Here is a 26,748-nt window from a genome sequence, read left to right as displayed (position 1 = left end):
GGAATAGTGAATCTGGTAAAATCTCACTCCCTCAACGTGACGACAAGTGTGTTTGTGTGTGTGTGGTGATGAATCACATATACTGTAGCTTTGATCATATCCCAGCAAATTAGACCGTTATAGAGCACTGTTATAAGAATTAAGGACTTTCAAGTACTTCACACAACTTTTGCAGCAAAAGTCTGAATATTATCCAGTTTAAATGTTATTTTTTAAGTAATTACCCAAAATATTTTTTGCTCATCCTTCAAAGATTGTCTGAATTTGTAAAACTAAAAGTTTTAACGGTTTGCTTTTGAATTTATTTTTAGAGATTATCAAATCACTATTATAACATTGAAAAATGTTATTTTTGTCACTGTTTGTACTTAAGTGTGAAGAATATATTTGTAGGAAAGGTCACAAAGCCTCATGAAACAAACATATCTTCAAATTACAAATGAAATTACACAGCAAGTAAAGGCTGCTTATTATAATCACTGAAGCTGTCAGTGCAAACTCAGTGAGTGCGAAAACTCCCTTTTTAACCTATAAATCTAACTAAACTTCACAACGAATCTTTTATTTACATTGTGTCCTCTTTGTTTGTTATAATGAGAGGATTTGATCAGTTTAAAACTTGGTAAACAACTTGACCTAAACAAACTCATTCAGCATTTTGAGCAATACTGAGCGGATTCTCACCACTGGTAAGTCCTCTAATTGGTCTTTTTTTTTTTTAACAGAAATGGCTGTGATTGGCTACAACTCAGCGCTGCAAAATCATGTTGTAAATAGACACGTCTGCAGCGCCATTACACGACTAGTTACCTGCTTTACTCTTTTATGTTACACATTGTCAGATTAAAATCTCAATCTCAGCTAGATTATTTGTAGTCTCAGTCATCAGTTTAGAAACAGGCGCCTCAACCCGTGTTGTGTGGCAGCAGCAGTACGAGATATCTCGGGAGAATGACCAAGCAGACAGAGATTGAGATTTTAATCTAACAGTTTGGGGGCTCGTCCGGGATATTCCCAAAAACACGGGGGATTGAGATTTTAATCTAACACCCTAGTAATATAACTCTGTTAATCCTGCAATAAAAATATTACTTTGTATTGTACTGACTAGCTGTAAAGCAGCTATAAAAAGACAAGACTGCATCTTCTCACCTGGAGTTTGACGGGTTCAGGAAGCTTCATCTGTAAAAGTCCTTCTTTGGGCATCTTTCCTCTCAGACCATGTTCTTCAGCCCCGCCCCCTTCTAGCCGGCCCCGCCCACAGCTGTCCTCCGCCTCATTCGTCCCGCCGCCGCCGTCCTGCGAGAACACGCTGGGCTCGATCAGCTGCAGGATGGTCTTCAGGTCTCCGTTGTGGAAGATGCCCATGATCAGAAGCGTGTAGAAGAGTTTAATGAGCGGAACGAACAGGAACTCAGTGCTCCCGCCGACGGGATCGCGCACGTGTAAGCTGCCCTCCCGCACTGCCTCCGTCAACATCTCCATCGTACGGCTCTTCAGCGTCTCCAGCGGGAACTCGGGGCTGTACTGGAAGCAGTCGCCCCCCGCGACGGCGCCGTGGTGACCCACGAAGCTGGGTGAGGAGAAACGCATGCGCGGCTGCAGCGACGTGCTCAGGCCGATGCCCGGCAGCCCGTGCTTCTTCTTCTCGTTGGGAAAGAGTGTGATGCTCTTGGTCTCGGCCGTCATGGGAACAATGTACTCAGAGTTCATCATGAGGCGCGCGGTGGCGTAGCTGCTCAGGTGGATGTCGATGAGCAGGTCGTAGTATCCGGTGCGCAAGAGGCCCGGCATGTATTTGTTCTGGATGGCGTAGAGGAGCTGCGCCTCGTCCACGTGACTGCAGAGCGCGTGAGCCACACGGTTGTTTCCCAGCGCGCAGATGGCTGAATACAAGCGCAGCGTGTGGAAGTGGAACTTCAGCAGGTCGCGCTGCTCTGTCAGCTCCAGAATGTCCAGAGACCTGACGGATGGGACGGACACACAACATCAGTCATGGGACAAAATCAACACTTGCCACCCGCTGAGTAAATAAACCATCGTGCATCTGTGTGTGATGTACCTGTTCTCCTCAGGTATATGGAGGGTCATGAACTGCAGCGGTTCTGAACTCTGCACCATCCAGCCCAGTCTCTCGTTGACCCTGGTGACCTCTGACCTCAGGAACTGATTAGGCACACGGCTCCACAACACAGGTGTGAGGAACTGCACGTGTAACCGTGGCGGACACTGAGGAATCGCGTTCTTCCGTTCACTTTTAAACAGCCCTGCAGAGAGCGGCATGATGCTCTACACACACAGAAAGTAAAGTTGGCAAACTTTATCATCTCACAGATGTTCCTGTACTTACACTCGCCCTATTTGTGCAACCAGAGAAAAATAAAGATAGCCTCAACATCCTCTTTGTGTGTGTTAATCTCACCTTGATGCGTCCCAGTTCAAACTGGAAGACGTTTGGACTTGTTGCCTGCGCAAACACTGCAGGGAAGAGTTTAGTACTGGGCTCCACCTGCAGACACAGTTAAGCTGCAAGTTAGTCCTAGTTAAACAGTCCCTCCATCACAGGATCTTCAGAGCTCTTACCTGGTAGTAGGTGCTGAGCTCTTTGCCGTTGGAGGTGAAGCTGAGGAGGCCGTTGGCAGTATCTACCAAACATCCGATCTCCAGGCCGTTATTATTGCGGCCCTGACTGGGACTGCTGCACTCGCCGCCCCACACCATGTAGCAGTTACTGCGCTTAATGCTGCACAACAACAACACAAACACATCAGAAACTGTTACTGTTACTATACAGACAACCATTACTCTGTTTTAATTCTATTTCTGTAATCTCCAGTAACGTTTCGTTTGCTCTCTGTGTTTGTAACTGTGTCATTGCAGACAGAATCACACTGTGTTCCTGCAGAAGCATCACTGACCTCTCGTGAACTTTGCCCTTCTCATCTCCCAGGGTAACGGTGACCGTACGGACCTTGCTGAGCTCAAAGGCTGGATCGTACTGATGAAAGTCTGAGGTCACCCATCCGACCCAAACACTGGCTGGTTCCTGCCCAGGGAAGATCCTCACCGAGTAGTAATACTGAAAGACAGACAGAGACAGAAGCGCCACATATAACATGAAGCTGAGGGGTGTGACGTTCTGATGCTGGTCATGTGTGTCTCTCTCTCACCGTTGATGTTTGTATGAGATTCTCACAATCATCTCTCTCATCAGCCAAAACCTCCTCTGACAGGCGAGCGCTAGAGTTATTGCTGTTCATGTCGGGCTTCGTTCTTTTCAGCATAAACCTGAACAAACACACATGCAGTTACAGACACAAACATTTTACCAAACACATTACCGAGTTTGCCTGTGTGTCTGTATAATCCACCTCTGTTTGATTTTCGAAGGTTTCTCCTGATTATGATCTTTGTGGTTGTTGAACTCGTCTCGATCTCTGTCGGGCCCGTTTGAGCTCACGTGACTGTGTGGCGTTTTCATCAGGACCTCAAAGTCCGACACCGTCTCAAAATCCTCCAGATCTCTCTTGGGAGAGAAGAAGCTGCCGTTGGCTGCTAGCGTCCCACCGGGCGATCGCAAGAACGCCTCCGAGCACTCTATGGGCATGCTGAGACGATAGAACATGATGTCCGTGTTACTGTTCTGTGAGCCGAACGACCTCTGTGTGACCTTTAGGCACGGCGGGCTCTCCACTGTCCCATCGATCCTTGTGACCTGTAAAACACGCATACAGAATCCCTTAAACTCTCAGAATGGTGCGGCTCGTCTCAAAGCACGCGTGTGGCGTGACCTCTGACCTCTATGTGCTCGTGGTTGAGCGGGGCGGGGATGAACTGAGGCAGCCGTTTGCTGATCCACATGGTCAGATCTCGGTTCATGTTGACGGCGAAGGGTTCGTAGCCCTCCTGCAGGCCGCAGATGGTGAAGTACTTCAGGGTGCTCACATCCTTCCCGAAGTTCATACGGCCCACCTGACAGATGCCCAGACTACAGACTGGGATGAAACCTGAGAAAAACACACAGAAAGACAGGATTATCACTACTACTAGTGATGAAACCACAGGGTTTAAAGGGGAGCTATAATGCCCCTTTTACAAGATGTAATATGAGTCTCTGGTGTCCCCAGAATGTGTCTGTGAAGTTTCAGCTCAAAATACCCCACAGATCATTTATTATAGCTTGTCAAATTTGCCCCTATTTGGGTTTGAGCAAAAACACGCCATTTTTGTGTGTGTCCCTTTAAATGCAAATGAGCTGCTGCTCCCGGCCCCATTTCCAGAAGAGGGCGGAACTTTAACAGCTTCTCAACAACAACAAAGCTGGAGAATCTCACGCAGCCAAGATGAGGATTGTCAGTAACGGTGTTCAGCCTTACATTGTTCAAACCGGAGTCGACACTGATGGAGAGACTCAGGAAGAAGAGGCTATGGATTAGAGAATCAGTAAACAAGTGAGCGATTTCGGACACAGCAACAGAGTCGACACCGAGAGTCAATTCCTGTGCTGGAGTCGACCCCGACTCTGGGGCTATTCAGAGTCGAGGAATCAACTCTTTTGGAGTCGACTCCCCATCACTAGTGGAGTTGATTCAAATCATCGACTAGCATGTGCCGTCATGTTAATCTTTTGTGCAAATCCAGCGTTGAATTGACCGTCGTTTGTGAAGCAGTCCGGCATAAAATGGCGGCATTTCAACAAAACTCTACTACAACAACTCTTCCTCTTCTCTAAAGCAGCCCAACATGGCCTCACCCCCTTTGTTGCATGTTCTCGGGGGCGGGGTTTATGTAAATTTTAGGGTTAGTGACATCAAGAAGCTCATTGTAATCCCTACCAGCTGTTTGTTGTAGTCCTTAAAAAGCGATTTCTGTAAAAGAAAATATCTCCCTTTGATTGAAATTTGAGCGTTGTAACTTTGCAGATGTTGTTTATGCTCAAACAGCAACATTACACACTAACTAAAGTTAAAAAAGTGAAATCATAATCAAGGACCCCTTTTAAGCACAAACTCACTTTATTTTTCAGCATTTCTCAGAAAACATGACTTAATATCTCATATGTCATTTTGTATCTCCAGACATCTTCCAGTTGTATCTTCACCTGAACATACTGAAGAAGAACAGCAGTTTTTGCAGTGTAGTTACTGCAAGTCTGCATTTTTACTGATACTCTCACATATAACAAAGAGATGCTGCTGACATCACAGAATGAGCAAGATATGCTGACGCATACAAACATACAGACTGAATATAAGTGAGTAACGGTTGATGTGTGTCAGTGGCCAGCAGGTGGCGCTGATCTCTGCAGGATCTGCTGCTGTTCATCTGTGAAGAGCCGTAATGACAAATGATACAGCAACATTCACCTGCTGCCCACGATAACACTTCTTTACGAGACAGAAGAGCTGCTACAACAAATGCACATGAGTGTGTGTGTGTGTATGAGTGTCTGTGTTTGTGTGTCAGTCAGTGTGTCTGTGTGTGTTTTGCAGTATCAGCTCTGTAGGTGTTAGCAGAGCTCAAGTCTGCTTAGCTTTAGCTGCATTCTCATTCACACATAGACTTACAAACACATACAGACTCACACACACACACACACACATGAGTGTGGTTGAGTCATTTGAGAGGTGGAGTGGGTTATTACATTATGATAGAAGATTATAAATACAAACATTTATGTATGTATAACAACATCATTGATGAATTATTCACAATAAAAGCAGGAACATGAATTAAGAGAGTCACTATTGATTAATTAAAGCGATACTCATGAAAATTCTGTCATCATTTACTCAAAAGGAGACATTTTGAGAAAAGTCTCAGTGTTTTTTGTCCATACCGCAAAAGTTCAATGTTGTCTGGTTCCTGAGGGAGAGTAAATGATGTCAGAATGATCATTTATGCTGTAGTCAACAAAGTGTTAATTTCACGTCAACACACAGGATTATTATCCCACACAGAAAACACCTCACGTCACTCACCGTCCCAAACTTCAAAGTCTTTGAAGGCGAGTTCGGACCCGGAGTCGTCGAGCAGCACCTCGCCGTTGAGCGTGAACATCATGGTGCGTTCGTTCATGTCCACCATACATCCCACCACGTCTCCGGACTGCCAGGAGCGACCAAAGTGCTCGTTGCCCTGATGCCAGCGCTGAGCCTGCAGGAACACACATCACTAGTGACTACCTTCACAGGGTACATCGCAGTAATAGATTACATGACATAAGCAAACCACTCCTGTTTACATGCAACTTTCATTATTCTGATGATTCGCTAAGACTTGTGGTTATTTTTACTGCTATTATTCATGTATGCACAGCACAACTCTGATAGACTTCCATTCAGGGTGTGAAAACTAGCATGATATCAATCTGAAACATGCGAGCAATGCAATAATACGCACTAACAAATGCATAGCAACACTCTAGCAACCATACAGAACAACCTAGCAACCACATAGCAACATCCCAGCAACCATCCAGAAAACCCTAGCAACACTCTAGCAACCACCCAGAATACTGCATAGCAACACTCTAGCAACCACCTAGAAAACTGTATAGCAACACCCTAGCAACAACCCTGTGTACTCTAGCAACCGCATAGCAACACCCTAGCAACCACCCCAAGTACCAAAGAAACCGCATAGAGTAAGTAACCACCCCGAGTGCCCTAGCAATCACATAGCCACACCCTAGCAACCACCCGGAGTACCCTAGCAACTACATAACACCCTAGCAACCACCCTGAGTACCCTAGCAACCGCATAACAACAACCTAGCAACCACCCAGAAAACCCTAGCAACACTGTAGCAACCACCCTCAGAATACTGAACAGCAACACTCTAGCAACCACCCAGAAAACAGCATAGCAACACCCTAGCAACCAACCCCGAGTACCCTAGCAATCACATAACATCTTAGCAACCACATAGAATACACTAGCAACCGTATAACAATACCCTAGCAACCACCCAGAAAACCCTAGCAACCACCCAGAAAACTGCATAGCAACAACTTAGCAACCACCATGAGTGCCCTAGCAACAGCATAGCAACATCATAGCAACCACCCGGAGTACCCTAGCAACCGCATAGCAACACCCGAGCAACCACCCAGGTACCCTAGCAACCACACAACATCTTAGCAACCACACAGAATACCCTAGCAACCGCATAGCAACACCCTAGCAACCACCCTGAGTACCCTAGCAACCACACAACATCTTAGCAACCACACAGAATACCCTCGCAACCACCCAGAGTACCCTAGCAACCACACAACATCTAGCAACCTACCAGAGACCACCCAGAATACCCTAGCAACCGCATAGAAACACCCTAGCAACCAACCCAGATAACCTAGCAACCTCCTAGAAACCATCTAGTATATCAAACTGTTTTTCTGATAGACTGTATGGTTTTCTTCAAACTTCAAGCTTTAAAACTACTTCAAACTTTCTGGCTAGGCTTTCTCAAGCCAACATCAAAGTTTGTGCACAAACTTTACTATCTAGTTCTTCTTCTTCTGAGACTAATGTTCTAAATCAGGGGTGGCGAACTCTGGTCCTAGAGAGCCACAGTCCTGCAGAGTTCAGCTCCAACCCTAATAAAGACTCACCTGCCTGTAGCTTTTAGTAACCCTGCAGACCTTGATTAGCTTGTTCAGGTGTGTTTGATTAGGGTTGAAGCAAAACTCTGCAGGACCGACGTTCGCCACCCCTGTTCTAAATGCTTCTCCTCCACAGCACAGCTGATAAACTCTTATACAGGCTGTGTTACCGGCCACAGTTTCAATCTACTTACATCAAATGCAAACACATTTCTAGGGACATATTGGATTTTTTCTGTGATGTGCCTAAAAATGTCTCCATTTCGATGTTTTCGACCATCGATATTCATGTCATGCAATGCTGTCAACATGAACTCTGTTTCTTCAACACCCCAACAATGCACATGTGCAATTAAAGTGTTTACATGCCTGTTTACTGTGAGCTTAATCACATAAATTTGAAGTGTATTGTGTTTACATGAGGTAAAGCTTAAATCTCATTCTAATGGCATTATGAGGTTCACCTTGAATCCATCGAAGACGAAGGCCTGCTCGTCTGAGCCCAGCTCCTGGTCCGGCAGACAGCCGGGTCTCGCCCAGCCCACCCGCATCTCGCCCGCCGTCACCACCTCCAGCTCGAAGTACCACTTCCCTCCGCTCACGCTGTATGTCTTCTCCGCTCGGAAGATCCGGAAGCGTTCGGCAGACAGATTACCTGTGTCCGCTCGAGCCGCTGCGCAAAACAGACACAGGTAATATTTTTATATTGTCTGTTTTTATTTTAATGTTAGTCAAAGTTTCAGTAATTTTATTGTATGTTTTTGTCATTTATATTAGTCTTTTGTTGTTTTAGTTTATTTAGTTTTAGTTATTTCAGTACTTTAGTAGCAACTAGCTGAAATAAAATAAAATTATATTTTTAATATTTTATTTTCATTTCAATTAATGTTTATTTTATTTCAAGTAATGAAAATGTGTGTTTTTTTTAGTTAATGGTTTTAGTTTTAGTTAATGATAATAACCCTGCCTCACAGGGACTATAAATGTAACATGACTGCAGTATTTCCAGCATGTCACGCTGCACGGACAGGGGCATTATGGGTAGAATTTAAGTTAGACTCATGGTACCGTGGTCTTGATCCGGAGCCTCCAGGTTGTATCCGTATCCCAGCAGTGTCCGCACAGCTTCCCGCAGACTGTCCTTGTTTGATTTCTTGGTCCTCTCGTCCAGAAGAACGTACGGAACGAGGCGAGGGTTTCTCCTGTTCTTAATGTCCTGCAGAGTTTTTGAACAGAACTTTTTGAATGATTGATTCAATGACAAACACATTTTTTAACAGTCACTTGTCGCCACCTACTGGTGTAACGATGTAATCTACACAATCTTTATTTTGAGAGTCAAGCTACTTTCCAAAGGTGATTTGCTCTATTTTGATCACCATCATAGACATCAGTGTTTATATCCGAACTTTTATCCCAGTACTTCTGTGATAATCTGAATATTTGTAACAGAAATAATGATACTGTGTGGTTAAAAAGGCTCTTTGTGTAGCTGTTCAGCTATTCCAACACAGATCTGAATGTTTACTGTGATCGTACTTGTCAAAGGTTTAATAGATAGATGAATCGCTGTCATTTAGGAATACGATTGTGTGGGTTTTTGAATCGAGATCGTGATTTTTTAATGATTAATCAAGCTCTAGTGTTCAAACCTGAAAGCTGCTTCATCTCATTCTCTATGTTCCTCTTTGTTTGTAACTTCATGGACACATGAAATGAATAAATCAGTTTCACATTATGAAGAACTTGAGTTCAAAACTAAAAACTCACACATTAAAGTTAATGGTGCGTTCAAGTCCCCTACATTTGTTCTTGTTCCAGAAGCGATTTACTCGAATATATGTCACAATAGAGAAGAAAAGACCAGCGCAACTTCCCTTTCATGATGACTTTAAAGAAAGTTCAGTTTCTCATTACGACTTTGTGGTTGACGTGTGTTTAACTTGGTCTTTCTGACATGACTTGAATGCAACATTCACTTAAAACAGTCCAATCATGCAGTGCACATTTTGGAACAACCTACGTTGTATGACACACACTGACCTGCTGTACGCCGTAGGTCCAGCCCTGCCGTATGCGGTCTCTGGCCCAGACGTTGTGAGCATTCTCTGCCAGTTTGTCCACCATGGCCTCCTGGGTAGATGCCAGTTTGATGTGGCTCAGGTCCATCGGCGCCGGTTTATACCCGCTGGAGAGCTCGTATCTGACACCAGAACACACATTAACCAACCCGTACGGGAACACACTACATCAACTAACACTAACGACACTCTTAGAAGAAAAGGTTCTATATGGAAGCTTAAAAGGTTCAGTCAGGCACTTCATATACAGAACCTTGTAGGGTTTTGATTTGATGGATTTAGTTTTAGCAGCATCTAAACACATCCAGATACATAAACATGTTAGGACAAGATGAAGTTTCACACACTCACTTGGCTGAAAGCTTGAGATTTTTTACTTTCTCTGCCGCTCGTTCGTCCGCCACGCCAACATGACAGCCCAGCGCCAAGAGAGTCCTGCACACACACATCAGATCACGCTCATCATTACATCATTTCATTCATCTATTTATAAAGCACTTTTACACTGTAGACACAAAGTGCTGAACAGACGCAAACAGAAGCTAAAACACATGAGAAATCAAGTGTATTGAGCATGCTGTTATGTTGACGGAGTTTAGTATTTGATTTAATTAGGGGTTCAAGAGAGTACAGCTACAGCGGTCAAAAGTATTAAAAAATTGCTTGTAACTCCTAAACCGTTGAGGCTTAAGTGTCTTATATCGTTGGAATCCTTGGCTCAAAACAGACAATGCATGAATGCATTTTCGGGTATTAAGGATTTGGATTCTTTGAAAAACCTACTTTTGCGAGCTAGTCCTAGGTTTTTGGCCCGATCGGAACCAAACCAGTGCAGTAAGATTCTCTGGAGTTGTCAATAATTATCAAAAAAAGTTGAAATTTCGATTCACTCTAAGAGCCGCCAAAATGTTCAAAGTGGGCAGAGCCACTTTTACTAAAATGGCTATAACTCATGAACGGAACGATATATTTTCACCAAAATTGGTACACCTATGTAAGAGCTCATTCTGTGGTCGCATGAAAAAGGATGTGGTGACTGGCCACTTGGTGGCGCTAAAACAGGAAAAAAACCTGAAAATGGCTAATAACTACTTCACCGTTAGGCCAATTAACTTGAAAATTAGCATGCAGTGTCTTTGTCCAATGTGCCATGATTGTCTATGAGGACATTGATGTATCTCAAAAAACATGTCCGCCATCGGCCAATGAATTTTGAGCAGCTATCAGACAAGGTTAACTGAGGACGATCTGAATGAAACTCACTGGACCTATTTGACTCACGGCCCTAGAGACCTGTGAGAAATTCAAAAGAAATCAGTCACTGGGGGCGCCTTCACGTGCGTAATGGATTGTGTATCACGTGATTTTTCGCACATGCCCACGACATTCGTACCACATGGTAGAACTCCTCATTCTGAGTAACTTTACCTGTAGGACCGCCTCTGTCCACTGAATCGTTCGTTAAATATTGGAGATTATTTAAAAAACAACTTTGGCAAACTAGTCCTAGGTTTTTGGCTCAACCTCGATAACTGTTAAAAAGCTTTAAAAATGTTCCTATGGTAAATTGCCTGTATTGGCTGTAAATGATCTTTTCCATCTATGATTGAGATGGTTACATGCATGCTAATTAAAACATTATACCTTTTTACACATGTGCTTAAAGGCCTTAAAGTGCCTGAATCCCGATAATTGCTGCTTGCAGCTATATTTATATTTTTATTTACTTTTGCATGTGAAAAAAATCCACTAGAATGCGCTGCATGTTCGTCCACCCCAGAGGGTTAAAGCATATAGGAATATAAAATTGCCCTAAACTAAAATACCACTGAATGCATTCATCTTCAATTACACCAAAAGTAATGTAATTTCCAGTAAACCAAGATAAACATGCTTACTTGAGCGTCTCCTGAGACATCTGAAGGTTGTAGCTACGCTCTTGTTCAGGAAGTCTGGAGAACTCGACCAGACACGGATGCTGCCGTTTATTATCATCTCTCACCTACATCATGAACAACAGAGGAAATCATATTTGTGTTATAACATTTGAGTATTGATAACAGGATGCAGAAACAGACAGTATAAATGCAGATTTATGGGATAAATTTATCAAATCTTTTAAGAGGGTCACAATAACATCACACCGTGTGACTTTATTACACTGTAAACACACTGTGACCAATCAGAGAGCTGGAACACAGTGATCGTAACCACAGATTCTCTGTAAAGCTGCTTTGAACGAACACGAATAGTGAAACACTCTCTACAAATCAACAAGACTTGACCGCTGGAGATCAAGAGGGATTTCCAAACACACATTATACAAAAAAATTCACATTCAATGTTAATTTTACACTTTTGATGGGGAATAAATGAGGAATATTAAATGATTATGGCAGATCCGTCAATCAAACTTCAACTTTATTTACAGTAATTAAAGCAGAGAACGTATTATGATTATTTTGTCATATGACATGACTTAAAACCTCTTATGTAGTTTCAGCTGATGAAAAGCTAATAATTAAATCATAAAATGCTTACTTAGAAAGATTAATTATATTATATTATATTATTTGAAATTAATTTAAATTAATTTAAATAATATGAAAATAAAAACAAATGAATTCAAAGTCAAACTTACTAAAAAAGATTAAATATTTTCTTTGTAATAAATTAAAATTTTATTGAATTATTAAAAAATACAACATTTAATAAAAATTAATTAAATAATAAAAATGTAAAATTAAAATAAATAATTTTCAAATAAAACATATACTAAAAAAGCTGCATGTCAACAAGTGACTATTAACTGACATCAGAGAACAGCGAACAAGTGAATATGTTGTTAAATTACTGAAATATATAAGGAAATATTTTAACTCAAAGGGGTTCAGCTGATGAAAACATTTGGGAATCGCTGATTCAGGGTAAACATTTCAAACCTCCACAGAAGAAACAAACAGATGACGCGTGTTTGACGTACCGTTCCGTAAGTCCATCCAAGATCGATCTTGTTCATCACCCACAACTCATGGATGTTTTCTGCCAGTTTCTCTCGGATCCGCTCAAGATGTGGCGGCAACACGATCTACACGGCAGAAACACGTTCACACATGCGTAATGTGAGAGTGTGCATGTGAGTGTGTGTCATCTGTGGTGTGTGTGTGTGTGTGCGTACCTGACTGGTGTCCACAGGTGTTGGTGTGAAGGCCGCTTGTGACAGCGTGACCGTGGGTCCGAGGAGGTCACGTGTATTCCTATGATCATGTTTATACTCCTGACTGTGCTCCACTCTCAGCTTCTCTCGTGGTAAAACCGCCTCGAAACACGGAGCGTAACCGGATGGGGGCAGGAACTTGAACTCGCCATGACGACCGCCCAAAAGGAAGCGCACTCTGAGAAAGAGGAGCGTTAAGGGTTGTTCACACCAAGCACAACTAATACTATAATAAAAACTATAACTATAAAGTTTTAATTGCTCTAAGAGAATAGTCCACACCACAAATACAACGATGATGACATGATATCATCGGAATTTCCAGCTGATGTAGGATAAAAACACTGACAGCCAATCAGAATCCAAGGCGGGGCTATCTGTCAGACTGAACAATGGCAGAGGGGGTGGGGCTGAAGGGACTCACTTGACTCCAGCAGAGAAGGACACTACAGGGAAGAAGAGTCCATCTGAGTTGAAGTTCTCAAACATTCCCTGGACCGGCTGGCCGTTGATGCGGAAGGAGATGCTGGGAGCGCTGAGATCCAGACAGCAGCTGACCACGTCCTCGGCCCGCAGCAAGTGCTGATTGGGTGAGCTGACCGATCGCGCCACGCAACCTGCCAATCACAGCGCATGTTACGTTCACATCCCGCTGACGACAGCTTTTATGAGTGATGTTTTTACTACCATCAGCAAATATCTCACATACACGTTTACTCAAGCTATACTGGTTTATCTAATTACAAATGTTATGTGCAGATGTGTTGTTACCTGCCCACAGGTGGAGGCCATCAAAGCCGTATGAGTAGAGGTCGTCCCCGACACCATTCCCGCCCCAGCCCTCTCCTCCGCCCGGATACGGCCAGTAGCCCTGTGTGGACGCCCAACCCACCCGCAGGTGAGTGGCTTCAGCCGTCACGAATGGCTCCACGTGGTCCACGATGAGCTCATAATACCACTTCCTGTACTGGGCGGAGCCTTCGCTCACACCCAGGAAGATATTGGGCCTCATGCTGAATGAGCAACAGAGAGAGATTGATTGATTGGTTGGTTGGTTGGTTGGTTGATTTAATGGTTGGTTGATTGATTGATTGATTAATTGATTGATTGATTGGTTGGTTGGTTGATTTAATGGTTGATTGATTGATTGATTGATTGGTTGGTTGGTTGGTTGATTTAATGGTTGATTGATTGATTGATTGATTTAATGGTTGATTGATTGATTGATTGATTGATTGATAGATAGATTGATTGATTGATTGATTGATTGACAGAAGTGATGCTGGCGCTCTCCTACCTGCTGACGTGATTGACGAGACGCGTCTGCAGCAGCAGGTCTCTGCCGGGCAGCAGATTATCACAGATCAGGTGCTGATTGGAGCGAACCGCCACACCGTGACACACGCACAGAGAACACAGGACGTCCAGAACCTGAACATGACGGACACACCGGCGTCAGTCGAGCTGCTGGAAAACTGGAGCTACAAGCTAATCGTCACACTTACACTACGAGCTAGAAACGGCACAAAGCAATTTGACTAATTGCATTTTTACAATATTTCTTTTAGTAAAATCAAAAAGATGCAAACACTTAACAATAAATTATGCCATGATTCATTTTCATAACAATGGGCATATAATCAATAACGATCTAAATTAGGGTGATAGTTTGAAACATGAACAGATAAATTACCCAAAGAACACAACCAGCTAAGTAAACCATGAAAACTAGTAATTGAACTTAATATAACATGCCACACATTGATGTGTGAATCCCATTTCAACAGCCCAAATGAACCGATTCATTAAATAAATCAACAACACTGCATGATCATGAAAGTGTATGTGACACACACACACACACACACACACACACACACACACACACACACACACTATCTGCAGTCACCTTGTGGTTGCGTCCATGTTTGTCCAGCAGTGAGATGATGGATTTGATGTGTCCTTCTTTAATGATGTTCAGAGCTTCTGGACTCTCCACCAGAACACAGTGCAGAACCTCCAGAATCCCTGCAGACACACACAACACACACATCATAACCGATCACATCACAACACAACACACACATCATAACCAATCACATCACAACACACATAACAACCATCACTTCACAACACAACACACACATCATAACTATCACATCACAACAAACACATAGGAACACAAACATTACAACCATCACATCACAACACACACATCATAACATCTCAACACAACACATCACATCACAATACACATATTACAACCATCACATCACAACACACACACACCACAACACACACATCATAACATCACATCACACAACACACACATCACAACAATCAAAATATATCATAATAAACACATCACAACACACACATTACAACCATCACAACACAACACACACATCACAACCATCACAACACACGCATCACAACCATCACAACACACACATTACAACCATCACAACACAACACACACATCACAACCATCACAACACACACATCACATGCATCACATTACAACCATCACATCACAACACACATCAAACCATCAAAAGCATCACAACACACACATCACAACCATCACAACACAACACACGCATCACAACACACGCATCACATCATGACCATCACATCACGACACACAAGCATCACAACATACATCAAACCATCACAACACAACACACGCATGACATCACATGCATCACATCATGACCATCACATCACAACACACACATCACAACCGTCACAACACAACATACGCATCACAACCATCACAAGCATCACATTACAACCATTACAATACACACCGCAACCATCACAACACAACACACACACCACATGCATCACATCACAACCAACACAACACAACTAGACATGTGCCGATATTCGGTAATGCGATATATCACGATCATGAATATGCACGATATTGTTAGCGTGGGCACTTCAAAATACCATAAATAATAATTTATTACCAATTATTACAATTTTTATAATGCATTTAAGAATACTTTCCCCATCAACCGTATAAAATGCACAACACCGCTGTATTCTGCGTCAAAGGGACACGCGCTCAGATGTAAACAAGCCCAACGTGCATGAGAAGCACCTGCCAGAACGAGTCTGAATGAAAGTTCACGTTCACTTTCTGACAGCAGAGGGCGCTGATGGAACAGCAGAATGCAGCGGTTACCCCAGAAACCCCGCAAACAAAGCAACTGCGCTAGTGAAGTTTTTAAAATGCTTCAAACAGCCATTCATTTTTTTTTTCATCTCAATGTTGTTCATCACAGCACCAAATACTTAATACTTAAGACTTAATAGGCTATTTATTTTCAAACTTAAACATTTTTATATTTTAATCTGGACTACAACATGCCCTAATGATTCTGATTATTTGTTATTGTTCAGTAAAACTTTGAGACATACAGCTTCATTAGTTAACATGTTAATTCATTATTACTAAACTGACAATGAAAAATACTTATAAAGCATTAATTATTCTTAGTTAATGTTAATTTCTTAGTTACTGTTTAATAACATTACTAAAATCAAAAGAACTTAACTAGCTAAAACTAACAATGATCAGTTATATTTCTTAACTAACATTAACAAACGTAGCTATCCTGTACCAAACGTAGCTATTGCTCAATCTTATTTAATGCATTAAATAATGAGACCTTATGGTAAAGTGTTATCTGTTGTTTATTGTATTATTGTATTTAAACATTCAGAGTTCTTTTTGTTATAAGAAAAAGAGTTCTTAAACCTGTTATACTATGACAACACTTTTTTTTGCAACTTCTTTCAATATCGTGATAATACCGTATACCGTGATAAAAGCTTCAGCAATTAATCGCAACATGAAAATTTGATACATGCCTAATCAACCATCAAACCACAACCATCACAACACAACACACGTCACATCACGACACACAAGCATCATCACCAGAACTCAGTAATAATACACTCATTATAAGAAATGACATCTGCTGTGATTTAATATAATGAAATTCACACGTTTCAAAGTGTGACACAAAGTTTGTGTGCTCACTCCTGCTGGTCACTAGTGCTTGCACGGTGTGTTTTGAGTACTGATAACTATTAACTATTAATCAGACCTAAATTCATCTAGCCAGCATGACCTGTCTGTCCTCATCTGCGCATCAACGTGAATCCATCATGGTTCTTTACAGCTGAGGCTCTCAGGTTCTCATCACTCATCACATTACCTCCGACTCAGAGTGACATCACATGTGTCTGCCTGAACACACCTGTACAGTGAACACTCATCATACACGCATTACATTCTACATACCAGACGACGCTTCCAACCTCTCCAGACGACTGATCAGCCAATCCAGAGAGCTGGAGAACTGGGCACAATTCTTCCTGTTTCCTCTGATCAGAGCAGCTACAGAGAGAAAGACGGATGATTGATCACTTCATTAGAAATTAAGCTCATCAGATGTGTTTGTACAAACCCGATTCCAAAAAAGTTGGGACACTGTACAAATTGTGAATAAAAAAGGAATGCAATAATTTACAAATCTCATAAACTTATATTTTATTCACAATAGAATATAGATAACATATCAAATGTTGAAAGTGAGACATTTTGAAATGTCATGCCAAATTTTGGCTCATTTTGGATTTCATGAGAGCTACACATTCCAAAAAAGTTGGGACAGGTAGCAATAAGAGGCCGGAAAAGTTAAATGTACATATAAGGAACAGCTGGAGGACCAATTTGCAACTTATTAGGTCAATTGGCAACATGATTGGGTATAAAAAGAGCCTCTCAGAGTGGCAGTGTCTCTCAGAAGTCAAGATGGGCAGAGGATCACCAATTCCCCCAATGCTGCGGTGAAAAATAGTGAAGCAATATCAGAAAGGAATTTCTCAGAGAAAAATTGCAAAGAGTTTGAAGTTATCATCATCTACAGTGCATAATATCATCCAAAGATTCAGAGAATCTGGAACAATCTCTGTGCGTAAGGGTCAAGGCCGGAAAACCATACTGGATGCCCGTGATCTTCGGGCCCTTAGACGGCACTGCATCACATACAGGAATGCTACTGTAATGGAAATCACAACATGGGCTCAGGAATACTTCCAGAAAACATTGTCGGTGAACACAATCCACCGTGCCATTCGCCGTTGCCGGCTAAAACTCTATAGGTCAAAAAAGAAGCCATATCTAAACATGATCCAGAAGCGCAGGCGTTTTCTCTGGGCCAAGGCTCATTTAAAATGGACTGTGGCAAAGTGGAAAACTGTTCTGTGGTCAGACGAATCAAAATTTGAAGTTTTTTTTGGAAAACTGGGACGCCATGTCATCCGGACTAAAGAGGACAAGGACAACCCAAGTTGTTATCAGTGCTCAGTTCAGAAGCCTGCATCTCTGATGGTATGGGGTTGCATGAGTGCGTGTGGCATGGGCAGCTTACACATCTGGAAAGGCACCATCAATGCTGAAAGGTATATCCAAGTTCTAGAACAACATATGCTCCCATCCAGACGTCGTCTCTTTCAGGGAAGACCTTGCATTTTCCAACATGACAATGCCAGACCACATACTGCATCAATTACAACATCATGGCTGCGTAGAAGAAGGATCCGGGTACTGAAATGGCCAGCCTGCAGTCCAGATCTTTCACCCATAGAAAACATTTGGCGCATCATAAAGAGGAAGATGCGACAAAGAAGACCTAAGACAGTTGAGCAACTAGAAGCCTGTATTAGACAAGAATGGGACAACATTCCTATTCCTAAACTTGAGCAACTTCAGTCCCCAGACGTTTGCTGTTATAAAAAGAAGAGGGGATGCCACACAGTGGTAAACATGGCCTTTTTTTGAGATGTGTTGATGCCATGAAATTTAAAATCAACTTATTTTTCCCTTAAAATGATACATTTTCTCAGTTTAAACATTTGATATGTCATCTATGTTGTATTCTGAATAAAATATTGAAATTTGAAACTTCCACATCATTGCATTCCTTTTTTATTCACAATTTGTACAGTGTCCCAACTTTTTTGGAATCGGGTTTGTATATGCAGTATGTTTGTAGTATGTGAGCTTTCTCTGTGCTTTCAAAACCCAGATGATCGACTAACTGTGCAATGCACTTGACATTCTCCTTCATTCGTTCATTATTTGATTAAAAGTTCAGACTTTTTACACAAACAGAATCATCATAATGAGGCACTGAATACAGTCTGCCTCTCTTGTGCAGAAGAACACGGTTAAGACGCATCTGAGCTCATGGGGTCACAGTCAGCAGGTTTACAACGAATATTGATGTATGCAGATGAAATATGGATCATACCGAGGAGCTCGTAGAGGGAGTTCAGGATGGACTTCCAGGATTGTCCAGCTTCTTTACCGGCCACGTCTGCAAAATGAGCCGCACTGCTGTAGACATGCAAACGATCGATACACTCCAGCACCAGGTTGATCATTCCCTAGAGACACACACACACATGAGCTTCCTCCTTCACAGATCATGAGACTGTTGAGCTTGCAGTTGAAATATCAAACCTTTCTCCTAAAATCCCTCTGGAGAAATAAAAATGAGTCAGCAATCAATCATCCATTAAGTGTCTCGAGCTCATACTAGCGGTTTGAAATCATATCCTATTATATTATTTTTTGCAGGGTCCAAAATAATTCTGTATGTTGTAGATGTAGTCTGAGCAGATTAGTGTTGGAGATCTGCTTTGTGGTTTTATGGGTATTAGTGTCACGACCTCGCAGATACTTTGTGATGCAGCAGATAACAGAATTATCTCCAAGATTTCTGATTAAAACGAAGCCCTCCTAGGCTGTAAGTTGACGCTGTGTGTGTCGATGTGATCGGCTGGGATCCGTACCTCCTCCTGGAACAGGATCTGTCTGCTCTTGAGCGCTCGGAGTCGGTTTTGTTTGTCCTCGTGCTCCAGGTGCTCATCGGGAGGCTGGAAGTATCCGATCAGATCCTGAAGACTCAGACTGACCGATTCGATGGGCAGATCGAGGGTGGATGTCTTCCCCTTCTTACTCAGAGTGTCTAGACCCCTGAGCTCAGGGAGGAAGCAGAGGAGCGTTAACAAATAAAACACACTGTGTGTGTGTGTGTGTGTGTGTGTGTGAGAGAGAGTGTGTGTGTGTTATCATGCTCAGGTTCAGATCCCTAAAGTGTGCTGAATGATGTTTAATTCATGATCAGCTGCATCATTCACTTGATTCTGAAGATCAACAGTGTGTCACCTGATGAAGCGGTTGAACAGGAAGACCGTGCTGCGGATGACTCTGGCGGTGCGCGACTCCTCGTTTTGTGATCGCGAGAGCGTCAATCCGTCATCCATGTGACCCTCATGATGCATGATGGCCTAAGACACACACACATCAGTGCGTTACATTTATCATCCACACAGATGTGGTGGAGAGCGTCAGTCTGCGCTGCAGCAGTAATGATGAGGGTGTGAGAGTCTGACACGTCTGTAATGAATCTCACTCAGAAGCAGCTCAAGGGCGTCACGCGTCACATATGAATGAATCCATCACAGCGAACTCACAGCGACACACACATTCATCCTCTCAAACGCTTCCATATAAAAACATTATTGTGTAGGGATGGACTGAAAATATCGATTTTAATTGATTCTCACTTTGATGACACGTATTGAACCTGATCTATATATTAAATCGAATCGATATTGGAATTGAATTGAATCACAAGCTTGTGGAATCGAATCATGTGATTTGTGTCAACGCCCAGCCCTACATGATATGTTCGTCCTCACCTTCCTCTGGACGCCACCCATGCGAGCACACTTGGCGTCCACAGACTGGTATGTGAGCCAGAGCCCGGCGTCCACGTGCTGGATGTAGCAGACCGAGTCTCCGTATTTGATGTCCGGGACGCCCATCCCATCCACCTCCTTCCTCAGGCCAAAGTCCAGCTTCTCCTGCAGGAGAGGGAGCAGAGGATCGTGGGTAAACACTCATTCGAGCCTGAGCAGATATCTTCATGCCTTATAGTCGCATTTATCGGATTAGAGCTGGACGATAGCTGAGATTTGATATATTAGTTCAACAGTTGCGGTTCATCAAAATATCAATCGTTAAAATGAATAAATGTAAAATGTGTATTCATTTATAAACACACTTATGAATAATAAAAATGATATTTTAATCCCTGATATTTAAAACGCATTTCTGATCATATTTCTCTAAACTCGTTTCAATAGATCAATCATGACAAAAAAAATTAACAGCCACCAATTAGTCTTTCTTGTATTATACTTCTCAATCCTAATACAAAAGATTATTATACAGTCATGTTTATGAGATGAAGTCGAAATTGACATACTAAGCCATTATTATGACATACTATGTTGAAATGGACACAAGTCATAATTATAACATACTAAATCATAATTAAGATAATGAAGCCTAAATTATGACAAAAAGTCCTAATTATGAGATAGTCGAAATTCTGACAAAAAGTTGAAGTTATGACATACTAAATTAACAGACCTTTTATGACATAATTATGACAAAATAGTTGAAATTATGACAAAACGTTGAAATTATGAGATAAAGTAGAAATTCTGACATACTAAGCAATGATAATGAAGTATGTTGAAATGAGCACAAGTCATAATTATAACATACTAAATCATAATTATGATAATAAAGCCTAAATTATGACAAAAAGTCAAAATTATGAGAGAGTCGAAATTTTCACAAACAGTTGAAATTTTGACATTAACTCATAATTTTGACTTTAAATCAACAGACCTTTTATGTCATAATTATGACAAAAAAGTCAAAATTGACATACTAAGCCATTATTATGACATAATTGATGATGTCTCATGATTATGAGAATAAAGTTAAATTCTGACAAAAAGTTGAAATGATGACATACTAAGTCATAATTATGACATACTAGATCAACGGACCTTTTATGTCATAATTATGATAAAAAAGTCAAAATTATGACATAAAGTCGAAATTATGATAGTCGAAATTTTGACGAAAAATTTAAATTTTGACATACTAAGTCATAATTATGATATACTAAATAAACTGACCTTTAATGTCATAATTGTGACAAAAAAGTCAAAATTATGACATAAAGTCGAAATTATGATAGTCGAAATTTTGACAAAAAAATGAAATTTTGACATACTAAATCATAATTAAGACATACTAAATCAACGGACCTTTTATGTCATTATGAAAAAAGTCGAAATTATGACAAAAAGTTGAAATTATGACACTAAATAAACTGATCTTTTATGTCATAATTATGACAAAACATTGAAATTCTGAGATAAAGTTGAAATTCTGGCATACGCTTCATGATTAAAAAGTCGAAATTGACTTTCTGTGCAAATTATGACTTTTTATATCATAATTTAGACTTTTTAACTAATAACAATGACTTAGCATATCATAATTTTGACTTTTTGTCATAATTATGATTTACTAACGCATGATTTTTCTTATGTGGTCAGTCCTGTACCTCGACACAAATTCAATTCAAATCCAGGAACTTAATCTACATTCTCACTCATATGCAAATGAAGTGATCTGATAATGAGTCATTAGGAGTCTCACTTTTGAGGAACGGAAGCAGAAAGCCGTAGATTTGACGTCCGCTTTCTCCTTGTCCATTAGCAGGAGCCCTTGATCGTCCATCATGCTGAGATATTTCCCGGTGGTCACGTGGCGCAAGCGAAACGGCTGACCCCAGCGGATGTGACTGCCGCTCCACCTGCACAGAGACACGCGTCAGACAGACCCACAATGCACTGCAGTACAGATGAGCAGTGGAAGCATCAGTGTTGGGTCACAGTTTGAGTGAAGACTATCAGGTCTGTTCTCAAACAACGCATCATTTGACTTCAGAAGACTTTATATATATAGCGCATGAGTCATATGTTATGATGCTTTCATGGTGAATTGGAGCTGATCACTGTGTGCTTTCATGACAAACAGCGGCTCAAGAGATTCATACAGGTTTGGAACAACATGAGAAAAATGACTTTGATGCTTATGATGGAAACCGTTCGTTTGTAATTCAAAAGCAAAAAGTAAAACTGTGCTGGGCTCCTGCTCCAGAATTTGGCCCCAACCCCAAAATGCCACTTTGATAAAACGCTTCCAACTTCAGCTTCCTCCGATTATTTTTAGTCAGGCGTCCTGCAGTGTGTAATTAAAGGCTTCGTGGGAACAAGCGCTGCTGCTGCCAGAAGGGTCAAACGTGACGGAACGCATCCGGCCGACCTGAGACCTGATGACATCATCACTGCGGCATCATGGGCTCCTCGCAGGGTCAAAAGAGCAAAGCACGGGACGGCCGGTCACAGGAAAGACCCATGAAATCAGAATGTGACTTTTGTCACGTGCTAAGTGAGAACCAACGGTCAAAAGTTTGGAGTTAGAATGACTTCTGAAGGATCATGTGACACTGAATCAGGACACGTTCACTCACGCGACTCGGAGCGTCTCCAGCCTCCACAGGGATCTGGCGTGGATGGACACGGCTCCACCCTCGTAATGCACCGTCCTGGAAGAGAGAAAAACACGAGAGACTGAATGAAAGAGTCTTCATATCTGTCCATTTCTGCTTTAAACAGAGAAGAATCACAAATAAAGCAGAGCTCAGAGCAAAATACTTCAAAACTTCATTTCTGACTACTCAGCTTTGTTTCTACGGTGCTTTTTACAATACAGATTGTTTCAAATAAACAGGAAAATAACAGAATTAATGACGCAAAACTTGTGTGTGTTAGTGGTGTGTGTCGTCAACGCAGATGTCCGTATCAATGTCCAACACTTGAAAACAGTATTCAAACCTTTGTATTTTGTAGTTGATTTGATTTCATAATTAATAGCCATAATTGTTCTCATTGTCAAATTATACTTATTATACGTATCTACAAATTATAATTATAACCTCAGTTAAATTATTCAACTGTAGTATTTTTTTTTTTTTTTTTTTTTTTTTTTTTTAATGTCCAGTCTTTGTCATACAATAATATCAGGTTTTCCCAAAAGGACCCAAATTTTCACCTTTTTTTAATTTAATGTTTTTATTTCATTTTATTTTATTTTATTATATTATTTAACTTAATTTAATTTAATTTAATTTAATTTTATTTTATTTTAATGTCTTGTCTTTGTCGTGCAATAATATCAGGTTTTCCCAAAAGCACCCAAATTTTCACCCTTTTATTTAATTTAATTTTATTTTATTTTATTTTATTTTTTTAATTATTTATTTAATTTAATTTTATTTATTATGTCCATATTTTGTCATGCAATAATATCAGGTTTTCCCAAAAGGACCCAAATTTTCACCTTTTTTTAATTTAATGTTTTTATTTTATTTTATTTTATTTTATTTTATTTTATTATTTTATTTTATTTTAATGTCTAGTCTTTGTCGTGCAATAATATCAGGTTTTCCCAAAAGGACCCAAATTTTCACCTTTTTTTAATTTTATGTTTTTATTATTTTATTTTATTTTATTTTATTTTATTTTAATGTCTAGTCTTTGTCGTGCAATAATATCAGGTTTTCCCAAAAGGACCCAAATTTTCACCTTTTATATTTTATTATTTTATTTTATTTTATTTTATTCACACAATTTTATATGGCTAGAAAAAAAGCCCTCATGAAAGGTAAACATTTATTATATATTACATATATTATAAATTATATAATATACATTCTTTAATTTACACACATAATGACATCACTTCCTGTGCAGCAAAAGACAAAAATCCCACCACATTAAAACACAAACATTCTATGTGAGATTCTTGAAGGCAGCAGGGGTGAGCAGCAGAGCTGAGACTGCAGACGCGCAAAAAATGTGAATATATACACACGATTATTAAGACAACATCATTCAGAGCGATGTGTCCGTCTGACCTCAAACTGCAGTCTGAGGAATCACAATCAGTGTCTGGAACATGATGTGCACTGGGAACGTTTCTGGTTCAACTACTGTGCTTTATACACCAATGAAAGAGAAACACACACACACACCTCCACACATCCCACAATGCAGCACTCCTCACAACACGCTTGCGTAACACTAATGCAACAACATCTCTGAGTTAAAAGAGATGGAAGGATGGATACAGAGAAACCTTCTTTGAATTCATGCAGTCAAAAGCAGACGTGATTCGCTCAAGGCCGCCGGTGACGAGGAACACAGTTGAAGAGAAAATCAAGCAGACTTATTATATGTGAAGCTGAGGTGCTTAAACTCATACTAACTAGTGATTTAAACATTTCTACAGCTCAAACAGTAGAGCATGATGCTTGCAACGCCAAGGTCATGGGTTCGATTCCTAGGGAATGCATGAACTGATCCAGTGTATAGCTTGATAATGCAAGTCACTTTGGATAAAATGCAAATTCAAACATAACTAAAACCCTGTCATAAACATCAATAAATCGCCCCTAACTGTAGATTTTATATATATAATCACAGTATACACTCACATGCTAAAATAACCACTGCAGACTCCAGATTATATTATATAGTTTAATTTTATTTTTAATGATTAAGTTTTAGGAGGAATCTGGATCTCTCAATGAACTGAAACAGTTCTTTCTGGGTTGAATAGTTTGCTGTAGAGATAAGAACATGATAACACATTTATATCTGCTGATGTCCCAGAGAGGACAGGTGTTTCTGTAATTACAGCAGCACACATACAGTCACACGAGATCTCATTCTGTCTCATATAACTTCACCAAGAGACCCGAGAGACTCTCATCTGAGCCTCTGTTTCTACTGAAGAACGAGTGAACGTCCTACTTCAGCATCAGCAGAACCAGCACAGAGACAGAAACTAGAGGAAGATGTTAAAGGCTTCATATTCTACGTCTCACTTTCCCTCTTATAATGCTAGTCAAGGTTGAATTATTTTCCTATTTCTGCTCTACAACAACAAACTCCTCATCCAGTATCTTTTCATTCTGATCTGCACATTAGACACTTTTGATCCTGACACAATTCTGTATATCCAGATCTAGTGTTGGGGTAACGCATTACGAGTAACGTGCATTACGTAATCAGATTACTTTTTGATGTAAAGTGTAAAGTAACACAAAACACATTACAAGTAATGTCCCCCACCTAAATTTCCTGCTGGTACTGAGACTTAAACCCGCAACCTTCAGGTTACAAGTCCACCTAACCATTAGGCCACAACTATAAAATGAGTAAAGTAGTGTATCGTATTACAAGTAACATGCATTATGTAAGCAGATTATTTTTGTGATGTAACGAGTAAAGAAATGCATTAAAAGTAACGTGCATTACTTAATTGGATTACTTTGATGAAACGAGTAAAGTAACGCATTACAAGTAAGATGCATTATGTAATCAGATTACTTTTTTGATATAATGAGTAAAGTAACATTACAAGTAACATGTATTATGTAATCAGATTACTTTTTTGATATAACGGATAAAGTAACGTATTACAAGTAACATGCATTATGTAATCAGATTACTTTTTTGATATAACGGATAAAGTAACGTATTACAAGTAACGTGCATTATGTAATGAGATTACTTTTTTGACATAACGGGTAAAGTAACGCATTACAAGTAACATGCATTATGTAATGAGATTACTTTTTTGATATAATGAGTAAAGTAACATTACAAGTAACATGTATTACGTAGTCAGATTACTTTTTTGATGCTACAAGTAAAAATAAGGCATTACAAGTAACATGCATTACGTAATCAGATTACTTTTTTGATATAACGGGTAAAGTAACGCAATACAAGTAACATGTATTATGTAATCAGA

At 40.5% G+C, this 26,748-nt stretch overlaps 1 protein-coding gene across 9 annotated transcripts in view; it reads right to left on the bottom strand.

The window, feature by feature from the left end:
• LOC127523317 (ryanodine receptor 2-like) overlaps positions 1-26,748 on the bottom strand; it is a 108,649-nt gene that overhangs the window by 50,180 nt on the left and 31,721 nt on the right. For all 9 annotated transcript variants that reach the window (XM_051913880.1, XM_051913882.1, XM_051913884.1 and 6 more), the window contains 27 exons: positions 23,399-23,473; positions 22,522-22,678; positions 20,697-20,861; positions 20,161-20,282; positions 19,785-19,968; positions 19,241-19,376; positions 17,227-17,322; positions 14,815-14,933; positions 14,203-14,336; positions 13,677-13,918; positions 13,330-13,522; positions 12,867-13,083; positions 12,672-12,776; positions 11,587-11,690; positions 10,040-10,123; positions 9,651-9,810; positions 8,676-8,823; positions 8,072-8,280; positions 5,982-6,156; positions 3,799-4,007; positions 3,372-3,715; positions 3,171-3,288; positions 2,919-3,079; positions 2,584-2,743; positions 2,423-2,509; positions 2,063-2,289; positions 1,153-1,963 (listed from right to left, as the gene is read on the bottom strand). In XM_051913880.1, the coding sequence (XP_051769840.1) occupies positions 1,153-1,963; positions 2,063-2,289; positions 2,423-2,509; positions 2,584-2,743; positions 2,919-3,079; positions 3,171-3,288; positions 3,372-3,715; positions 3,799-4,007; positions 5,982-6,156; positions 8,072-8,280; positions 8,676-8,823; positions 9,651-9,810; positions 10,040-10,123; positions 11,587-11,690; positions 12,672-12,776; positions 12,867-13,083; positions 13,330-13,522; positions 13,677-13,918; positions 14,203-14,336; positions 14,815-14,933; positions 17,227-17,322; positions 19,241-19,376; positions 19,785-19,968; positions 20,161-20,282; positions 20,697-20,861; positions 22,522-22,678; positions 23,399-23,473 (4,942 nt within the window). The remainder of the gene's footprint in view (positions 1-1,152; positions 1,964-2,062; positions 2,290-2,422; positions 2,510-2,583; positions 2,744-2,918; positions 3,080-3,170; positions 3,289-3,371; positions 3,716-3,798; positions 4,008-5,981; positions 6,157-8,071; positions 8,281-8,675; positions 8,824-9,650; positions 9,811-10,039; positions 10,124-11,586; positions 11,691-12,671; positions 12,777-12,866; positions 13,084-13,329; positions 13,523-13,676; positions 13,919-14,202; positions 14,337-14,814; positions 14,934-17,226; positions 17,323-19,240; positions 19,377-19,784; positions 19,969-20,160; positions 20,283-20,696; positions 20,862-22,521; positions 22,679-23,398; positions 23,474-26,748) is intronic.

Source organism: Ctenopharyngodon idella, chromosome 12 (assembly GCF_019924925.1).
Source record: "Ctenopharyngodon idella isolate HZGC_01 chromosome 12, HZGC01, whole genome shotgun sequence".
In the NCBI taxonomy this organism is placed as follows: Eukaryota; Metazoa; Chordata; class Actinopteri; order Cypriniformes; family Xenocyprididae; genus Ctenopharyngodon; species Ctenopharyngodon idella.
The sequence above is the reverse complement of the archived record's forward strand: the minus strand, read 5'-3'. Positions and strand labels throughout refer to the sequence as shown.